This window comes from Apostichopus japonicus, chromosome 3, assembly GCF_037975245.1.
Source record: "Apostichopus japonicus isolate 1M-3 chromosome 3, ASM3797524v1, whole genome shotgun sequence".
Taxonomy (NCBI): domain Eukaryota; kingdom Metazoa; phylum Echinodermata; class Holothuroidea; order Aspidochirotida; family Stichopodidae; genus Apostichopus; species Apostichopus japonicus.
The window spans coordinates 29,863,297-29,880,883 of NC_092563.1; the positions used below are offsets into that span (position 1 = coordinate 29,863,297).

Here is a 17,587-nt window from a genome sequence, read left to right on the forward strand (position 1 = left end):
GCACAAAATAAAGCTATGGGAAGCTCTCTAGTGTATTCATATCTTAAGTTATGACTCGATTAGTTCAAATATTTGGCTTGGCTATTTTTGTTCTTCTGTGAGTCATACCTATGCAGGAACAAAGGTAATTATAGGTCAAATTAAGCTAGAAAGAGTTGACATAGTCACTCCTCAAGACAACACTACACCAAAAAGTATTATCCTTCACTGCGACATTTAATTATTTGACATTTATGGGTGTCTCGAAATTTCTTGGAGGCATCTGAACCTCCAGAAAAAAAAAAAAAAATACGTTTGAAAACTTTGTAGCACTCTTAAAGTTGTAGACAAATACTAGTCACACTTGAGACCTAATTGAAGTACATACAGGAATTCCTATTTGCTTGAAGAATCACTTGCTACTGAAGCATTTATTGGAATGAAGAGCAAACTCAAGACTTAATTCCCCCCCAAACCCCACCCTCAATGTTATCTGCTAATTCGAGATTTCTGCTCAGATTTATTAAAGAAAGTATGAGAAAATATCAATCATAAATAGAAGGAAAGGACAAAACCAAAAAATGATGTTCCCTTTTGTGGTTTATTACATCACACTACATAGGTTAATTGCTTCTGGCATTACAGAACTAAGAATACTGAAAATAAAAATAATCATAACAATAATAATTATAATAATAATACTAATAATGATAATACAAATCATGACAAAAATTAAAGAAAAAAATCAACTTATCGACAAAAATAATCATGATTCCACTCTTAAATTTCTTAAGCAATGGTCCTTTTCATTTCCATCTGAAACTAGAAGTTGACGTCCGAATTGTGACAAAATTCCATCAGGTGTAGCATCTACACTTTGTCATAGTGGAGGGAGGTGGGGGGAGGTGGGAGTTGTTCCATCTCCATACATTGGATGTCTTTTGATATGAAACTAAAAAGTATCTCTCCAAACTATGACAAAAAAGTACCTAACACATCTATTTCTAAGAATATTCATACTTTTTTTCGCTCACTTTCTCTATTAATCTTGCATCTTTTAAAAGTCTCTCTAATCAAGTTTTAGAAATTCAGATTGCCCATGTTCCATTGACAAATATTTCACTGCAAACCCTTTTAATACTACACTCCTTAACTTAAACTACTCGTCTGACCATTTCATTCAAAACATTTTCATAGTAATAAACCTCAAATCAATAACAGATAAAATTTCATTTTTTTAAATTGTTTTCGTGGTTGTTACAATTACATAGATTAACGTAATACTGTACATGTGTGAACCAGCAACACAAAAACATTTCAGGTGACTTATTGATTAACAATTTTTCTGAATAAACTTCTTAAGTAAACAAACAAAAATTAAGAGTCATATGTTCCATTGATATTTCTTCCTACAAAATCTGCCAATATTTCATTCCACTGCTAGGGAAATGGTTTAATTGGTACTTATTTTCAAACAAACCTCACTCCCCCCACCCCCCCCCCCCCTCCCATTGCATTCCAATGTCTTGTTATAACCCAACACATCAAACCTTGAAAAGTAAGATATCTCTGTAAACAAGAACCAAATCTTTCACATGGTTTCTTTGTCCTTTTTCAAACCCATAACCGATTCCAACTGATTATGTTATGTTTGCCTTAGCTTTTGGGAAAGGTTCTAGGACCAAATGTTGGCTTTGTAGGGCTTAAAGCATGAAAGTTGAAGCATTAACCCTAATATAACTGATTTGCATGGCATCTGACAGGCCTCCCCAACAACTATGCATGTCTTAAAATTCACCAAAAAATGTTTTTCCTTTACCTCACTAACTTCCTGTTTTTCAAACAAAGTGTTTCCATACAATTAAGGTTTTTCAAATATCACTTAATAAAATTGCAATAATTTATAATAATTAGAACCAGTAAGCTTTAATCAACATTATTTTTGGCTCTCAGCAATGGACTTCTGGACTAAACATCAGCAACGGAACAGGTGCCCGATTTTATCAGAAATTATCACTGTAACTGTTGTACCTAGTTACTCTACTGACCGCATCTTTTAAATTTAGTATTATATTGCAAAAGGTTCATTAAAAATGACAATAACTAGATGTTTTGAGGTGATTTTCACTCTGTGAAAAAACAAAATAGTTCAGTACGAATTTCAAAAATTCTTTTTGTAACAAACCATCTTAACAAATTAGAAATGAACAAAGCCCAAATTTGTTAACGGACTTTAGAAATTATGCAAAACAACAGGAAAACAATGAGCTCACAGCATACAACCTGAATTTCTCAGAACAGGTTTTTAAAAACCATAAGTTAAGCCAAACAATATTCACAACTTTGAATAAATTTTAATTTGGTTGAATAACTGGAAGACACTTTACAAACCTCATTAAAAGTGGCTGCGTACAGTTTGTTACTGAAATCGCAGTCTGCTCAAATTCCTATATGTAAAGAAGACTAGGCCTAAGTTACATCTGCTATATAAGTGTGATAGGCTGTCATGTGTATTGAGGTTTGTTCACCATGAATAACCACAACACAGTCTTCCCCTCTTCCTATGTGCAAATAAGGCCAGGCCTAGGTTACATATGACAAAACATGTGATAGGCTGGACTATGTGTAGAATTTTTTGAACAAAATTAGTTGACTTGCTTGAGGTGTTAATCGCCAATTGTGACATTAAAGTTTCTAAATAAAAAATTATCTTAAGGGATCGTGGAAAAAGAAGTATGGTGTGAGATGTTACCATGGAAACACATCCCACTACTCTACATTCAATAGATTCTTCATCTCATCCACAAGCTACTGCTAAATCCTTTCAACCATCTTAATTTCTGTTTTACTTTTATAATTTTTACTGTTCTTTTTCCATATTATTCTTTCCAGAATAATACTTACAAATCTTTCCCCTTGTCAAAACACTGACAAAGTACTCACTGGTAGTATGTTCTTAATTCAGAACATTCTATCATTTCCGATATTTGTAACCCCTTTTTCATTATTTTCTTGTTTGTAATGTGTGTTTTAAAGGGGGTTTAATATCATTTCTTCACCAAGGTTGCCTGCAACTTCAGTGACGTAATTTCATGTACGTCATTTGATGAATATATATTAACAATGTTCTCTTTCAAGTTTCTTAAAAACTATCTCTAAAAAAAAAACATATATAAATAAAAGTTACAGTTCAATATAATCATTTAAATAAATTAACTCTTGTCACCAATCCTCCTCTGTGATTTAAACAAATTTTTTTTTATACTCTTTCCTAAAATTTTCTTTTACCATTCTGAGAGTGTAAAACTTCATTTAATTGTTCCATTCACGTCCAAAACTAGGATAATGTTGAATTGCACACAGGTGAAAATTCATAGACACAAAAATGCTTCTTTTCAATAAATCCAGATATTCTGAAATATTGGACACTAAGTCCAGATAGTCCAATAATACCTATTACTTCCTCCCACTTATACAACGATGGAATTTGCTCAAGCTCGGTTTCAAAACTGCGGTTAAAAGAGGTTTCTACCCAACATCACCATGGGATATCTAATGAAAGTAAGTAGTATACTATAAAAGTCACAACAGTAAATTGTTTTCTTTGGTAATCTTAATATGCTGAATTTGAGGATAACTATTCCAGTTTCAATGGAGAAAAAAAAAACCTATTTATATTGAATCAGAGGAAATGTGCTGCACTGAAAAGTTGATATCGGCAAGATACTAAATTCATATTATCTGTGACGTTATTAATCTACGTAGAAACTCTTACAGTCTATGACAGCAACAATCATGTTGAATTCGAATTTGGCTGTAGCTGGACAACTGCTGCTGTATGGCGGCTGATTTCTCATTTATGAAAGGAGATATTTCACTTCACGCCAGTGTTCAGAGTCGACTATTAACAGACCTACCTAAACCCTGGAGGAATTGCTGGCCTATTCCCTCTTAAACTACGGACAGGAAAGATGGCTTTATTGTTCTGTAAGTTTTGTGATAACAGTTTTGTGCATGCTTGCTTTATACTATTAATGGCTTACTAAACATTCCCCAAAAAACAAGTTATAGCTGTAAAGAGAAAGTGAAAATGATGAAAGTATTTACTGAATTCCCGATCAGGTTACAAGGATAATACAGCTTTCCCTTTCCTCGTATTTATCCATGATCAGCTATGTATGACTCTGGGAAATAGCACCCTCATTTATGTGAACTTTCAGTCCTTTGTGTGAAAAAACCTCTCACATGCAACGTCCAAAGACAATTGCGGTCAGAAAAATTCCCTACTAATAGAGCTACACAAGTCGCACACCACCACATGACCTCTAGCTAAATAAAAATAAATAAAAAAATTGTTAAACAAGAACAAAACAAATGCCATCAATCCAAGTGCAATGGAAAACCAAAAAAACCCCAAACAGAACTTCAAAAATGCACCAATTAAACCCTTCAATGGAGATGAATATCCATGTCGAGAAACGAAAGAGAGAGAGCCAGAAATCCAATTTTGGCAGATTCCAGAAAGATTCCAGTCAATATTTACAGAGGAATACTACCTAGCTTGTGTTAGTCCTTTGAGATTCTCGGTGCCGATCGATCCATTGTCTCAGTCCGTTTCAACTTCCTACTTTTCTCTTTAATCGCTACTTGCAAAGCAGATTCCTGGGCAGGGATCTCGTCTGTCGTATCGGTCATAAAGTCCTCTGGGGGTGGGGGTAGATCTTCCATGGCGGCTGATAACCGACTCTGGGAGTACAAATGTGTGGGATAGTCATACAGAACAGGCCCCTCATCATTCTCTATTGTTCTCTGTCCCTCCTGTTGGGTCGACGGCGGCACGTGAGGGTGCGTTCTTTCACTGCCCTTGCCTCGAGATGTGCTTGTCGCCATTTTGTTCGTCATCTGCGATGTACTTTGATTAACTACATATCTATTTCCCTCCTGGCTGGCTCTATTATCCAATGGAGTTACTGGGTTGGACTTTCGCTGTGCTAACTTTGCATTGAGGTTCTCTAGCAGTGCAACTTGCGCAAAATTTCGATTAGGACCAAACTCACTTGGTGAGCATATACTCTTGCTTCTTGCCACGCCTGGTGGTCTCTTCTGGTAGTGACGTTGTGGAGGGTAGTCATACGTAGTAGATTGCTCTTGGCTGGGGTCATTCTCCACCGCATGGGGGAGCTTAAACTTTCCAGAATCGTCAAACTGAGCTTCCGCATATGTGGGGTTTTCCCACTGGGTAGTGGGACCTCTCTGTTCGGGCAAACTATCAGGTGGGGTCCTTCTTACGGGCGGTGGGGGTCGTTCCTTCACCACCAACTTGGACCTGGCCATGTTCTGGTAGGTGTTTTCATTAGACTCTGTGTGTATTGCACCCATGGAGGAATGTCGTTGGTGGGTTGGGGTGCCGGTGGCGGACCGTGAATTCCCAGGTTTCGAAGATACCTGTCCTGATTTGAGGTACTCTTTCATCTGACTCTGTGAAACTTTACTGTTCAGAGGTTTAGCATCATCTGCATGACAAAGCAAAAGATTAAATTTATTCGACCATGACAAGAAATATTCCTGACCCCAAAGGAACATGCCTGCTCATGAAAATGACCTGGTCATTGGTCAATCATTGGTAAAGTCAGAGGGAACAACAGGACAAAGTCTTGCTCAGATAAAGTTTCAACCATGGCTTCAAGCATGCCCACATTTCTTAAAATCCCTTCCAAATATTTTCTATATATTATTCCACAATATGTTCTCAATCTATGAAACAAGAGCCAAACGGTCACATTTTTTTCCGAGTGAGTTTATACAACGTTTAGTAACTTTTCTTTGAAAGGAGGGAAGTGAAAAATACGGTGTGATGAGATTCCTAGATAGATGTTTCCTAACGATGAGCAGTTGCGCCTCATTTGTGAAACCGACCAAAGCTGCAGGAATGAGGTGCAACCTCTCAATGTGAGGATCTGCCTCAAGATGTCACTTACTCTCTGGTATCAGGTAAGGGTTCTCCTCCAAGTTCATCATTCTACCCTCAAATCCGATCGGCGGAGGCAGGATTTGTCCAGATTCGTCGTAGCCAGAGTCATGACTTCCGTTTAGATCCAGGGCAGGGCGATGGTGTCTGGGGATGGTTCCACCGATACCGTAGGGTGTCTACAGAAACAAGAATTTGAACAACACAATCTTGCTTTGATGTTGTAGGAGAATAAAGATAATCTTCTATTCGAGTTTTATATTTCACAGGGAATTCCTCTGAAGTTCCCTGTTCCCCTTATTAACCTCATGTCCCTGTACATCCTTAGTTACTAATGTGGAGTCTGTGGGTAAGTTTTGATTCGTCTCCGCACATTCTTGTTATTGGCAGGGTGGCTGTGTCTCTTTATATATGGATTCAGTTTTATTTGAAACACCATGCAGCTTCCCAAGTGTAACGCTCATGATAAAACTGTTGTTCCCTTTTTTTTTCCATTTATTTATTTCCAGTATAAACATCAATATTTATAAACAGGACATCAAAAGGGAGTATGTAATAAGAAAATATTATTTTAAAATGTAAGTGTACAAAAAACAAAAACAAAAAAACTGCTTTCTCCTTTCCAGGCAGGGGAACAGGCCAGTACAAACCTTAATTTTTCACACACCCTTTTACTCTCTTTTTATAAACTTAAGACAATGCAACATCAATGTTATTGTTCTTCATACATTCTTTCTGAATTCCTGTTACTAACTTTGAAAAAGATTGTTTCCCCTTCATGAAAAATATAAAAAATAAGATTGTAAGCCTTGGACTTTGAACTTACTGCTACTGAGTTTGATCGTCTGGGTAATGTGGCACTTTTCTTGGCCCAGTCATCCTCCTCCTGTTCCTGCGGAGTCTTGGGTTGAGGAACAACTAAACACAGAGAGGACATGATGTACTATCAGACACAACTGTTGCATTGTGATTATTAGACAGAGATGATGAATATTCATAGGGTCATTAATGATCAGCTTAAATGTAAAGTACATCAAAGTGTCACCTTTGAGTGTTGAGGAACAACTAAACTCAGAGAAGACGTGATATACTATCAGACACAACTGTTGCATTGTGGTAATTAGACAGACATGATGAATATTCATAGGTTCATTAATGATCAGCTCAAATGTATAAAGTAAATCAAAGTGTCACCTTTGAGGGTTGAGGAACAACTAAACACAAAGAAGACGTGATGTACTATCAGACACAACTGTTGCATTGTGGTTATTAGACAGACATGATGAATATTCATAGGGTCATAATGATCAGCTTAAAAGTAAAGTACATCAAAGTGTCATCTTTTTAAGGATGCTCCAGGTTTGTCAACTTAATAGAAATTCTTCATCAATAATTAGCAGCAATTATCAATGTTCAAACAAATTCAGTTTCACAGTTCAGCAATCTTTTCAAAAGTTTCCTTGTCGGTTCATTTTAACGATTCATTTTCTCACAGGGATCAACTTCATTTTTCATATTAATTAAATGATGAAACCTACAGCAAACCATGAGTGGTTGTCATAACAACTCATAACTGACAGCAACCTAAAAGGATTGTCTCAGAGCAAAACTTTTTCCCGTTGTAATAATTAAGAACATCCATAGCAACCAAATAGGAGCAATTCCACAACATACAGTGAAGTGATTCTGGTGGCAGTGAATGCAATTACTATCCTAAAGGTAAAAGACTGGTTAGTTGAAAATCCTATCTCAAAATCTTGTCCTTAAAAGTCTCAATGTGTGTTTGCCAAATTGAACTTTGACCTTTCCAGCTAACTGCCCTAAAAGCTCAGTGAAAATGACAAAGTTCTATGCAATTTTCAAATTAATATTCATTATTTTTATTGAGTTATCTGTCATTAAACATTTTGAGCTGAATAAAATTCGCCAGATTTTTTGACGAGTTCCAAGCTTTAGTCGACAAAAGGCAAAGGCCTTTAGTACCAAAATGACCTTTCACCGGGAGCCAGTGCAACTCATTAAAAATGGTAAAGACTTGATATATGCTATATATATATTTTTCTTACTATGAACGTGTTTCATGTGATTTAACGATGGTCGGTCTATAAACTAGAGCTTGGCTGTTATGATTTAAAAACAGTCCATTGTTATTATAAATTTAGAAATGGATTCTTGCACTGTAAACAAGGTTCTTATTATTTAACAACGGACTAATTTATCGTATGCTAAGTTTTTATAACTTAACAATGGCCCACATCTGGATTCATATAATTTTATGGAATAAGGTGTCATAAAACATGCATTTTTATGGCTTTAACCACAGACAACTGAATTAGAGCCAAGACGAAAATAATTGCTGATGTTAAAAACAAAGCAAAAACAAAGTAAAAGTAAAAATTACAAAATTTGTTAACTTTTTGCTGGAAATTAAAATAGCCTGATTGAATTAGAACAATACTTACTCTGATCTTGTTGAGGTCTTTCATAATTAGGCAAACCTCTCTTCTTGGTCTTATTTGCTGCTGGGAGGTCTGGTAGCTTCTCGTGTGGAATCTTTACTGGTACGGAGGGAGTTGGCACAGGCTTGGGCCGATTCGACCTTCGACCAAGAGTTGCAGTTGCTGGCTGGTTGGCCATGGGTGTAAAATTTGCACCCATGGGTGCATAATTTTGGCATGGGGAGGAAGAAGGGGTACTATCTCCACTGGATGAGGCACTACCAGAACTTTGCTGTTTTAAAATAAAGCAGGGAACCTTTTGCTCTCAAGTTGAAAAATGAAGATGAAATGAATTATTTTAATCTCCAAAATTCTGGTACTTATTTCAAAACTTTTGAAACTCAAAATTATATGTATTTGTATACATATATGGTAACCTACAGCATGCTGTTACTCGATTTCACGACTGTGCGGTGATCTTCAGACAACGCCGCACAGGCGTGAAACTCAAGTAACAACATGCTATATGTTACCATCAGTATATGATACTATGCACTTGCTCTACTTCTGTTTTGAGCATTTTTGAATGTGAACAACTGAATCTTTGTGTTTGGTATGGATTATATTAGTGGCCTTCAACTTTTAGGTCCACAACCCGGGATCATCCATGAGCATTGCACCATGATCCACCAGACTCCCACCCCTCAAAGCTCAGAATCCCCGACACTAGCTTGGACCTTGGACGTCAGGAAGCTTCCAAACTAGAGATAAATTTTCTGACATTTGGAACATTTCCTGCAGATCCAGAGGCAATGTTTCCCGACCGACTTTTTGAGTATAGTTTTAGGGATCATTGGATCAAACAGGTAAATGGTAACTGAGGAGTAGCCATACAGACTGGTGTAACTGTACAATTCTGCCAGAGTGGTTGAATGTATCTAATTATGTGTTAATATTTCCAAAGTTTGGTCAAAATCATGAAAACCTTATCCCAACAAAAGAAACATCTTTTAATGGCTGTACCTGTAGTTTGTAAAAGGCTGTTTACTATTATGAAACAAACCAGATGAGCAAATATGTTGCGCACTTCCCTCTAATGTTTCTGCCAGATCCATACATCATACATTTTCCAGCCCTCTAACCACCCCCCCCCCCACCCTACCCCCTTCCCATACTCTTCATGTGATAATAATGATAATGATGCATTGACATACAAAAGCAACTTCTGCATTTCAATATCATGGCCAATACTTACCTATTATTGAGCAAACAGAAACAATAATTTTAATGGCATGCTTTGCAATTATCAAGACCACATTGCCTCCCAAAGTTATAACCAAATTCTCCTTACAAACAAATTGAATGTTAAGTCCAATTTTAAATGTTTGTTCTATAAGTGAGTACGCTTTCTGTACATTTAGTACTTGGCTAAGATTACAGATCTGTGTGGTAGCTTACACCTGGTGAATGATTGTTAGTATGAAGTGCCAAATCATACATACCTAGAACTGCGTCGATACCATTGAAACCTACTGTTGAAACCTTTACTGTCGATACCTATACTCTCGAAACCGAATGCTGTCGAAACCTATGGATACTGTCGATCTATGGATTTACCGTCGATACTGTCGACCTATGGATTTACTGTCGATACCGATGGATAGCTTTACCTGTGAAACATACTGTACACAACAGCACATTCACAGTCATATTAAATATATGAAGTGCAAAATTCCCAAAAGAAAAATGAAAACTCAAAAATGTTGAAAAACTTGCTGTACCTGTCGTGCATACTCATGATTGGCCTGCATTCCTGCAGTGTATTGTTGTTGAGATGTAGGTGTGCCAGGCCGCATGAACAGAGTGTCTTGAGATGTGAAACCAGAGTCTTGGGACGATACACTCGAGAGTCTATGGGCCGGGTTTAGAGGGGTGGAGAGGCTACGGTGGCGATGGTGGGCCACTTGATTGGTGGATGGATGGGAGTGGGCCGAGTGGCTGGAATTTCCAGAGGTCAGGGAACTGCTGGACCGGGAGTCTGCACTGTTCATGCTTCCAATGCTTCCACAGACACTGGATTTGCGAGACCCGGAGGAAAGTGTTGGTGACGATGGTGGAGTCTTGGTTTGCAAAAACATGAAGAAAAGTAAATAAAGGACTAAAATATAAAACCCCCGCAACAAAGGAAAAGTGCATTTCTTTGATTGAATGATAGTGAAAGGCAAGATTCCATTAATTCATGACAACACCTGCTTAAAACATTATGAAAGTCCGTATTAGTAGCAAATTAATGTCACCTGAATAGGTTCTGAAGCTGAATTGGACAACAAAATGTCTTGTGAATCAAAAAACAAATTTTACAGTTTCCTTCAAGTAACTGAATAATATTTATCTGTACGTTGTTAAACCTGTCATCTATCATCCAGTTTTCCAGGAGAGTTTTAGAGATGGCGAGAAAAGCAGGTAGAGGGAGTGGTAGGGAGTGGTTGGGAGGGGGTGGGAGGAGGGGTCATAAGAGACCAGCATACCCACTGCAATATGAGCCTAATAGTACCAGCATCATGTAAACAACAACAACAACGACAACAACAACATGGGACAGATGAAATCACACAAATATTGGTAACATGTCATTTTGAAGCTATATCAAAATGAAGTGCACCCTTATGATTATGAAATAATTTAATTTATGACTACTGTTAACACTTTTTGTTTGTGTGTGGGTACATGTTTATGCGGCAATCACGTATGCAACGATTGCCATGTATCTACTTAGAGAGATGAGAGTGATAAATCAATATATGTATACACTAGCCATACTGAAAGAAAAGTTAACAGAGCTGGTAGCATTTTGTACACGTGTACAATGTCAGCTTCAAATCTGATACTAAAAGACAGCTTAGCCAGATCCCTTCGCTTTGATTGAGTGATTGTTGTATATATATATACAGGCAGGAAATGTTGATGTTTGTCTTGAGACGACCTTTAAATCTGATAATTGCATTAATGGATGCAACTGACTCCAAGATTCTTTTCAAGTTCATTTGATGTTGAGACAAATCACACTGCAAAGGCAACCGGCACTTGGCGTCATCAAATAGAGAACACAGATTTGAAATTGAAGAAAGGAGAAGCCAGGAGTCAGACTAACATTTTGAGGTGATGAAATGTGGTGACAATTATGGTCCCCCCAAATTCCCAACTCCATTGTCAGGGGTCCTGAACCAGCCAGTAAAAACAGATCAAACAGGTGAAGGAACAATCACTAGAACCACTTTTTGAAATGATTGCTGGATGTCTCTATGTTGAGAGAATTGGCTACACTGCAGTCATAACCCCATACCATCATATATATTGTACATGGAGGCCGCTGTACACATGCACACAGACATGTACATTATAGTTGCTTAGTTCTACATGGTGCTTGCACTGACTCCACCATTTGAACAAAGGGTTGTAATAATCAGTGGTATGTAAATACCACAGTCAAAATTTGGCATTGCAGTTTACTTCTTTAGTTGTAACCATGATGACAGGTAAAGCATAAACAGTTTCAAATTGGAAAAGATTAATTCCCATAACCCATTCAGAGTAAAATAAGAAGCTGTTCCAAACTTATAGTTAATGTGGAACAGGATCGGACAGTTATATTATCCTAATTGGCAATTAAAAGCAAGTCAACCATCTTTATTCCAGAACATGCAAAGATGTATACAGAAAATGTGCACTTATTCAAATGCTTCCCTATATAGCCCCCCCCCCCCAAAAAAAAAACGAAATAGGAACCTCACTGCTGGGGATCAACAATACCATAAAGGCTTCTTTATGTTGTTAGAGATGACTAGAGTATAGGGAGCAACTCTGAGAAACAATACCTCATGTATATTCAACCAGTGGAGAGGTGTACTATGGCATTACATTCCATAGAATGGTCATAACAATTTCATTGTACTTAGCATTAGCACTATCTATATATTTTCACATTGCACATTGTTATGTTTCTCTGAACCATAGAAAAATACTTTGTTTTACTGAGGTCAAGAAGAGGGTGGGGGGTGGGAGGAGGGGGTGAATGAGTTTGGGGATTTTAATGAATTTTAACTGTGTTTATGTAAAACATGGCCCAGAGTCTAGAATGTTCTGAAGATACAGAAAGGTTTACTTACAAACCAATAACAAACATAAAAATCCAAACCATAAAATGCAGAGAAAGAAAAGATTACCAACTGAAAACAAAACCCACTATGCATCTAAAAAGCGAGAGGCGTACCTCTGTACATGAGAACTACTGCAGAACTAACAGACCAACAGAAGGTGTCACCAACATAAATGAAATACCAAAACCCTGTTGTAAAGGACAAAATCATGCTGTCATGCAAATTTCATAACCAAAGTGTGCTGTGCTTTTTTCCCCCATATATTTGTTTTATGCAGGTTGCAAAAATTTGGCAGAATTTGTCTTTTTTCGTTCCTTTGGAATTTGTTAGCATTTACCCTAGGTTCCTCTCTGACAGACAGTTCCACTTTACCAGAGGGGGGTGGTGGTGGCTGCTGGCCTTTGTTAATGTAATCGCCCGCAAGGGCTGGTAGCTCAACGTAATGATCTGAATCATCGCCATCATCATCAAAGACGACCTCTTCTGCAATTTTATTCAAAGGCGGGGTTTGTCTAACTGGCTTCAACTGTAGGTGTCAAGAACGACCAACTTATTACAGCGAATTGAAATCAAAATGACAAATTAATGGGGGGGGAGGGGAAGGGGTAGGGTTCAAAGATTGAAAATCTACATAATGGAAAAAAAAGCTATGGGCTTTGAAAGTTTAGATTATGTTAACATCAGTTTCGTCAGACAAACTTCTAACTTTGCAATAAAAAACTCCTAAACTCCATACTCCACCTGTTAATTTTCATAACTGTAAAAATTGGGCAAAAATCAAACACATTAGTTACATATTACATAGGGTAAAGTCATTTACTTCATTCACGTTTGGATTTTAAACAGATTAAAAAAAAGAAAGAGTCAATGCGATCGATCAATCATTGTAAGATAAAGAGTGGTAAAATTCAGACAAGTTACGTTGGTGTTGCCATGGTACCAGCCAAAGTGATCTTGCCCTAATCGCTGGCATTGCACAAGATTCATTTCCATGCCATAAAAGCAAACATTTTGTGCAACTACAATGGAAATCTTGTAATTACCATGCACTCAATTAGCCTATAAAGCTACAAAACAGATTGATGTATAAGATATATAAGAATTTAAATTCAAACTGACCAGTCTTTCGTTTAGTATGATGGTTGGGGAGGGGTAAGGGGAGGGGAAATGGGAGGGGCAAGGGGAGGGGAAGGGAGGCGGATGGATGGGAGAAGTGACACCAAAATTCCCAAATCAGACTTAATTACTGCCTATAAAAGTTGTTAATTACACAGACATACCTTCCACTAAACATGTGGGACATTTCTAGTACTGTCCTTCTTCTTGGGAAAACATTTTAATATTAACTTCACCCTATTCTACTTTATTTTTTCATTTGTTTTATAAACTTCCAAAAACCTCAAAGTTTTACAGTGATAACGTTTGCTTTATTTTTTTGCGTTTATTTTTGTTTCCTGTTTGAGGTACACCACACTTACATATGTCATCTGGTTCTCTAGACCTTTGACATCTAATATGACCTGTTCACTGGCAGGTGGTAGGTCTAGGGGGTCCTTGGTTTGCTCTCCGAGTTCCTCCACGACTGACTGCAGGTGCATGATCTCTCCCAGCATAGAAAGCTCTTCCTCCTGCAAAAATGGAAAAAAAGAATAAGGAAATAGAACTTTTTCAACATATGGATGGCAGAGAAACAATTATGCTGTAAATGTCACAAATACGGTCAAAAACAGGTATAATTCACTGACCTGTCTCCATCCATTCACTTAGATCTTCAGTGTTTCAAACGTAGAACAGAGAATTACTTTCAGGGTGTGCCTGAATCCGATCTTTAATCCTACTGATCTTGGAAATTGGATGGCTTCAGACCTTTCCAATATAGTAATTAATCTATGCCTAAACTGGGAAGGCAGTTGAAGGGGTGGGGGAGGGGGGATAGGGGATTAGAGGTCAGGAGATGGAAGTATGAGAGGAGTAATAACAGATGTATTTCTACTATGTCTACTGTATTACTTCTGGGTGATTTGGGCAGCTAAAGAGTTTGACAGACAATGTTCACCACCAGTTTCCACAGATGTCGAACAAATTATCAATGATGCTAAATTTCAATTTGGGAATTGTACTGAAACTGCAAATATACCATCCTTGGATGGTTCTGCTTACTGCACTGAATGCCTCTATAGCATCTATAGCATTGCAATAGGTATTATCCAATCTGCATTTGGTTAGTGCTTTGAAGCACAAGTCAATATATATGCAATGAATATTCACTGCGATTATAATGCAATACCCTTACTGTAAATCTAAATCATCAATTACGAACGGGTTTCTCGTAGCAATCATAACAAGGGCAATAACCACCCATTCCAAGAAATGATCAAATGTCTCCAAAGAATGCCAAGAAAAAATCCATGAATAGAGCCTAAGACTTAATTATCAATATTACTACTGCTGGAGTGGTGCTCAGCAAACCTTCCACTCATCAAATAGGACAACAGTCAAAATTCTCAAATTAATAGGGGACGTGGTGAAGAAAATTCCTTTGTCTCTGCGAGCGAGGAGCCCAGGAGGGTTTTCACCTTTGAGATGATTTCGTCTTATATCTTAATATTTCTTATCATATCTGTAATAGTCTTCTGTTCTTTTATTTCCATTTGCAGTCCCTTACAAACAAATTCTTATTTTCAATCCATCAATCATATCCTAACACAGTTTGACATCTTTGCGCTTGCAGCGATCTATCATTCCTAGACCTATGGCACTGCTTGCTGGGCTGGTTGCTATGGTGATTAAATCTCCCTAGGATATCCAGGGGTAGAGCTAAGATGCAGACATTTCTGTATCAGCTGGGGTACTAGATGCTCTGTGTAAAGGCCATGTTGGGATGACAGAGATATCTCAACTCAAAGAACCATGGAGATAACTAAGAACTAGAGAAGGTCATAGTTCACCATAAGCTTTCACAACAACTACTTGGAATGTGATCATTAGCTTGACTTTGACTCCCTTGTAAGTTATATACTGGTATAGTGTTTCCAGATAGATATCCATTGATTTTTCTACACATGTAAATTAGGCTTTAATACATTGTTGTTCTCCTAGCCCATACCATCATTTCAATATCTCTTTATTCTTTAGGTGCTGATCTTTAGTTTCCTGGGGCTTGTTATCATAGCTATAAATCATTCTCCAATTTGTGTTCTGTGATCTTATTTCATAACATGTATAATGTGACAGATGTTAAATCAATTGAATGTGGTCACAGAAGACTCTTCTTCGGTTACATTTCCATCACATGCCCACTTTTCAGCCATATCTACCACAACTGACTGTAGTGCAAGTGGTACACACCGACCATGGAAACTGTTCCTGTTTGTTATACATGGGGGGGGAGGGGGAGGGGGAATAAGCTGGTATTAACTGGTATCAAAGTAATTTAATAAATTAATTTAGCCTTACTAGTTCAAAGTCAAACGCTTCAGTTGTATTGATTTTTATATGCATATATGACCCGAGAGGCCTAGCCACAGGTGTACTATGAAAGTGATGTGGGCCTATAATGAGTGATTACAGGTGTACTATGAAAGTGATGTGGGCCTATAATGAGTGATTATGTTTTTCTCATGACAATACATCAGATTTTCTCAAGGCTTCTTGAACATCTTGTAACAAATCAACTCTACATATGTATTGTAGCCCACTGTACCAGTGTGTTGAGACTGCTTTACATTAATACAGGTATAGCCACAGTAGCTCCATTAAAAACCATTAGTGTCAGTTTTAACTTTCACTTACACAGGCCTACATCAGTTTACCTTACAGTATGCTCAGCAAAATTTGAGAGAACTCAGACTGTGACATTTAATAGGCAGCTAGCATTATACGAAAGAAACCTGACGTTACAAAAGTTGAAATGTCCTCAAAATGGGGAGGGGAAGGAGAGGTGTACCATGGCCAGGAAGGGGGCTAGTAATCACCTGTCTCACTACTCTTTGTCACTGTTACTCTCAGAATACATATATGTATATATATATAGTATGACAGTGGTACAATTCGTTATACTTGTGGTAGAGCATAAGAACAACTCCTACTGGGAAATACCACCGCAAACCCTCCCACAAGGGCATTGACATCTAGAGGAACCAACCTTTCTCTCTGAGTTCAAACAGATAAAGTGTAGAAGACAAATTTCTCCAGTCATAAACACAAAACATTACAACTTTCTGATTTTCAATAGGAAAGAGCTTTTATATGAATTGTTATGCTCTCTCCAAATTCATGACGGTTTTGAAAGCTCATTTGTATTACTTTACAAGATGCTCATACTTGTATATTATGACCAGCTCCATTCACTGTATCTATTAATGTAAGAGGAGCACAACTGACTGTTGTTGGCAGTGCCGTGGCTACCATGTGGTAAGCACACGATGTGTATTAAGCCACGTCATCTTCCCGGGAGGCATTTCTGGTCTACCATACATACCATGGTGATTCTTCATATGTACTGTGACTGGGGATGAATCAAGTCTTCTGCATGCTGTTCAAACACACTGAACACTCAAGGAATGACTTTGGATTTTTATAAATGACAAGTCTTACAAGACACACACTTGAGGGAGTACCATAAATATTAACGTGAGGATTTATACAGTGGTCAAAATATGGAAACGTCGATACGGAATGATACAGTCTGTCTTGTTCTCAGAAGGACCATCCAATTTCTCTGCCGATGTAAATGCATCCCAGTGTGATGAACTTACCAAAGCTGGTCTCATCAAATTGACCAGACAACAAAAGCGCCCTCTCTCTTCCACCAGCGCTTTTCGAACAGCCGATTTCTCTGTCTCTTCCAGCAGAACATACATATCACCTACTTCTTGCATAGCTGTATCTAGCTGATACTGCACGCTGGTTTTACCTGCCAGAAGGAGAAAAGATAGAAAGTGTACATCACTGTCTGGCACCACGCAGCCACCGTAATCCTAGTAAATCTCTAGCGAATAAACTTGGATTTGATATGTTAAGTCTGAGGCACATGATAAGCGGTC

General features: G+C 37.7%; 1 protein-coding gene across 6 annotated transcripts in view; it reads right to left on the reverse strand.

Annotated features, from left to right (window-relative positions):
• Positions 1-561: 561 nt before the first annotated feature.
• LOC139965787 (uncharacterized) overlaps positions 562-17,587 on the reverse strand; it is a 94,963-nt gene continuing 77,937 nt past the window's right edge. For 4 of the 6 annotated variants that reach the window (XM_071968483.1, XM_071968484.1, XM_071968485.1 and 1 more), the window contains 8 exons: positions 17,300-17,457; positions 14,021-14,170; positions 12,880-13,068; positions 10,167-10,505; positions 8,410-8,677; positions 6,774-6,865; positions 5,958-6,126; positions 562-5,492 (listed from right to left, as the gene is read on the reverse strand). In XM_071968483.1, the coding sequence (XP_071824584.1) occupies positions 4,546-5,492; positions 5,958-6,126; positions 6,774-6,865; positions 8,410-8,677; positions 10,167-10,505; positions 12,880-13,068; positions 14,021-14,170; positions 17,300-17,457 (2,312 nt within the window). In that variant the 3' untranslated portion in view covers positions 562-4,545. The remainder of the gene's footprint in view (positions 5,493-5,957; positions 6,127-6,773; positions 6,866-8,409; positions 8,678-10,166; positions 10,506-12,879; positions 13,069-14,020; positions 14,171-17,299; positions 17,458-17,587) is intronic. The other 2 variants (XM_071968488.1, XM_071968487.1) reach the window with 2 other exon arrangements.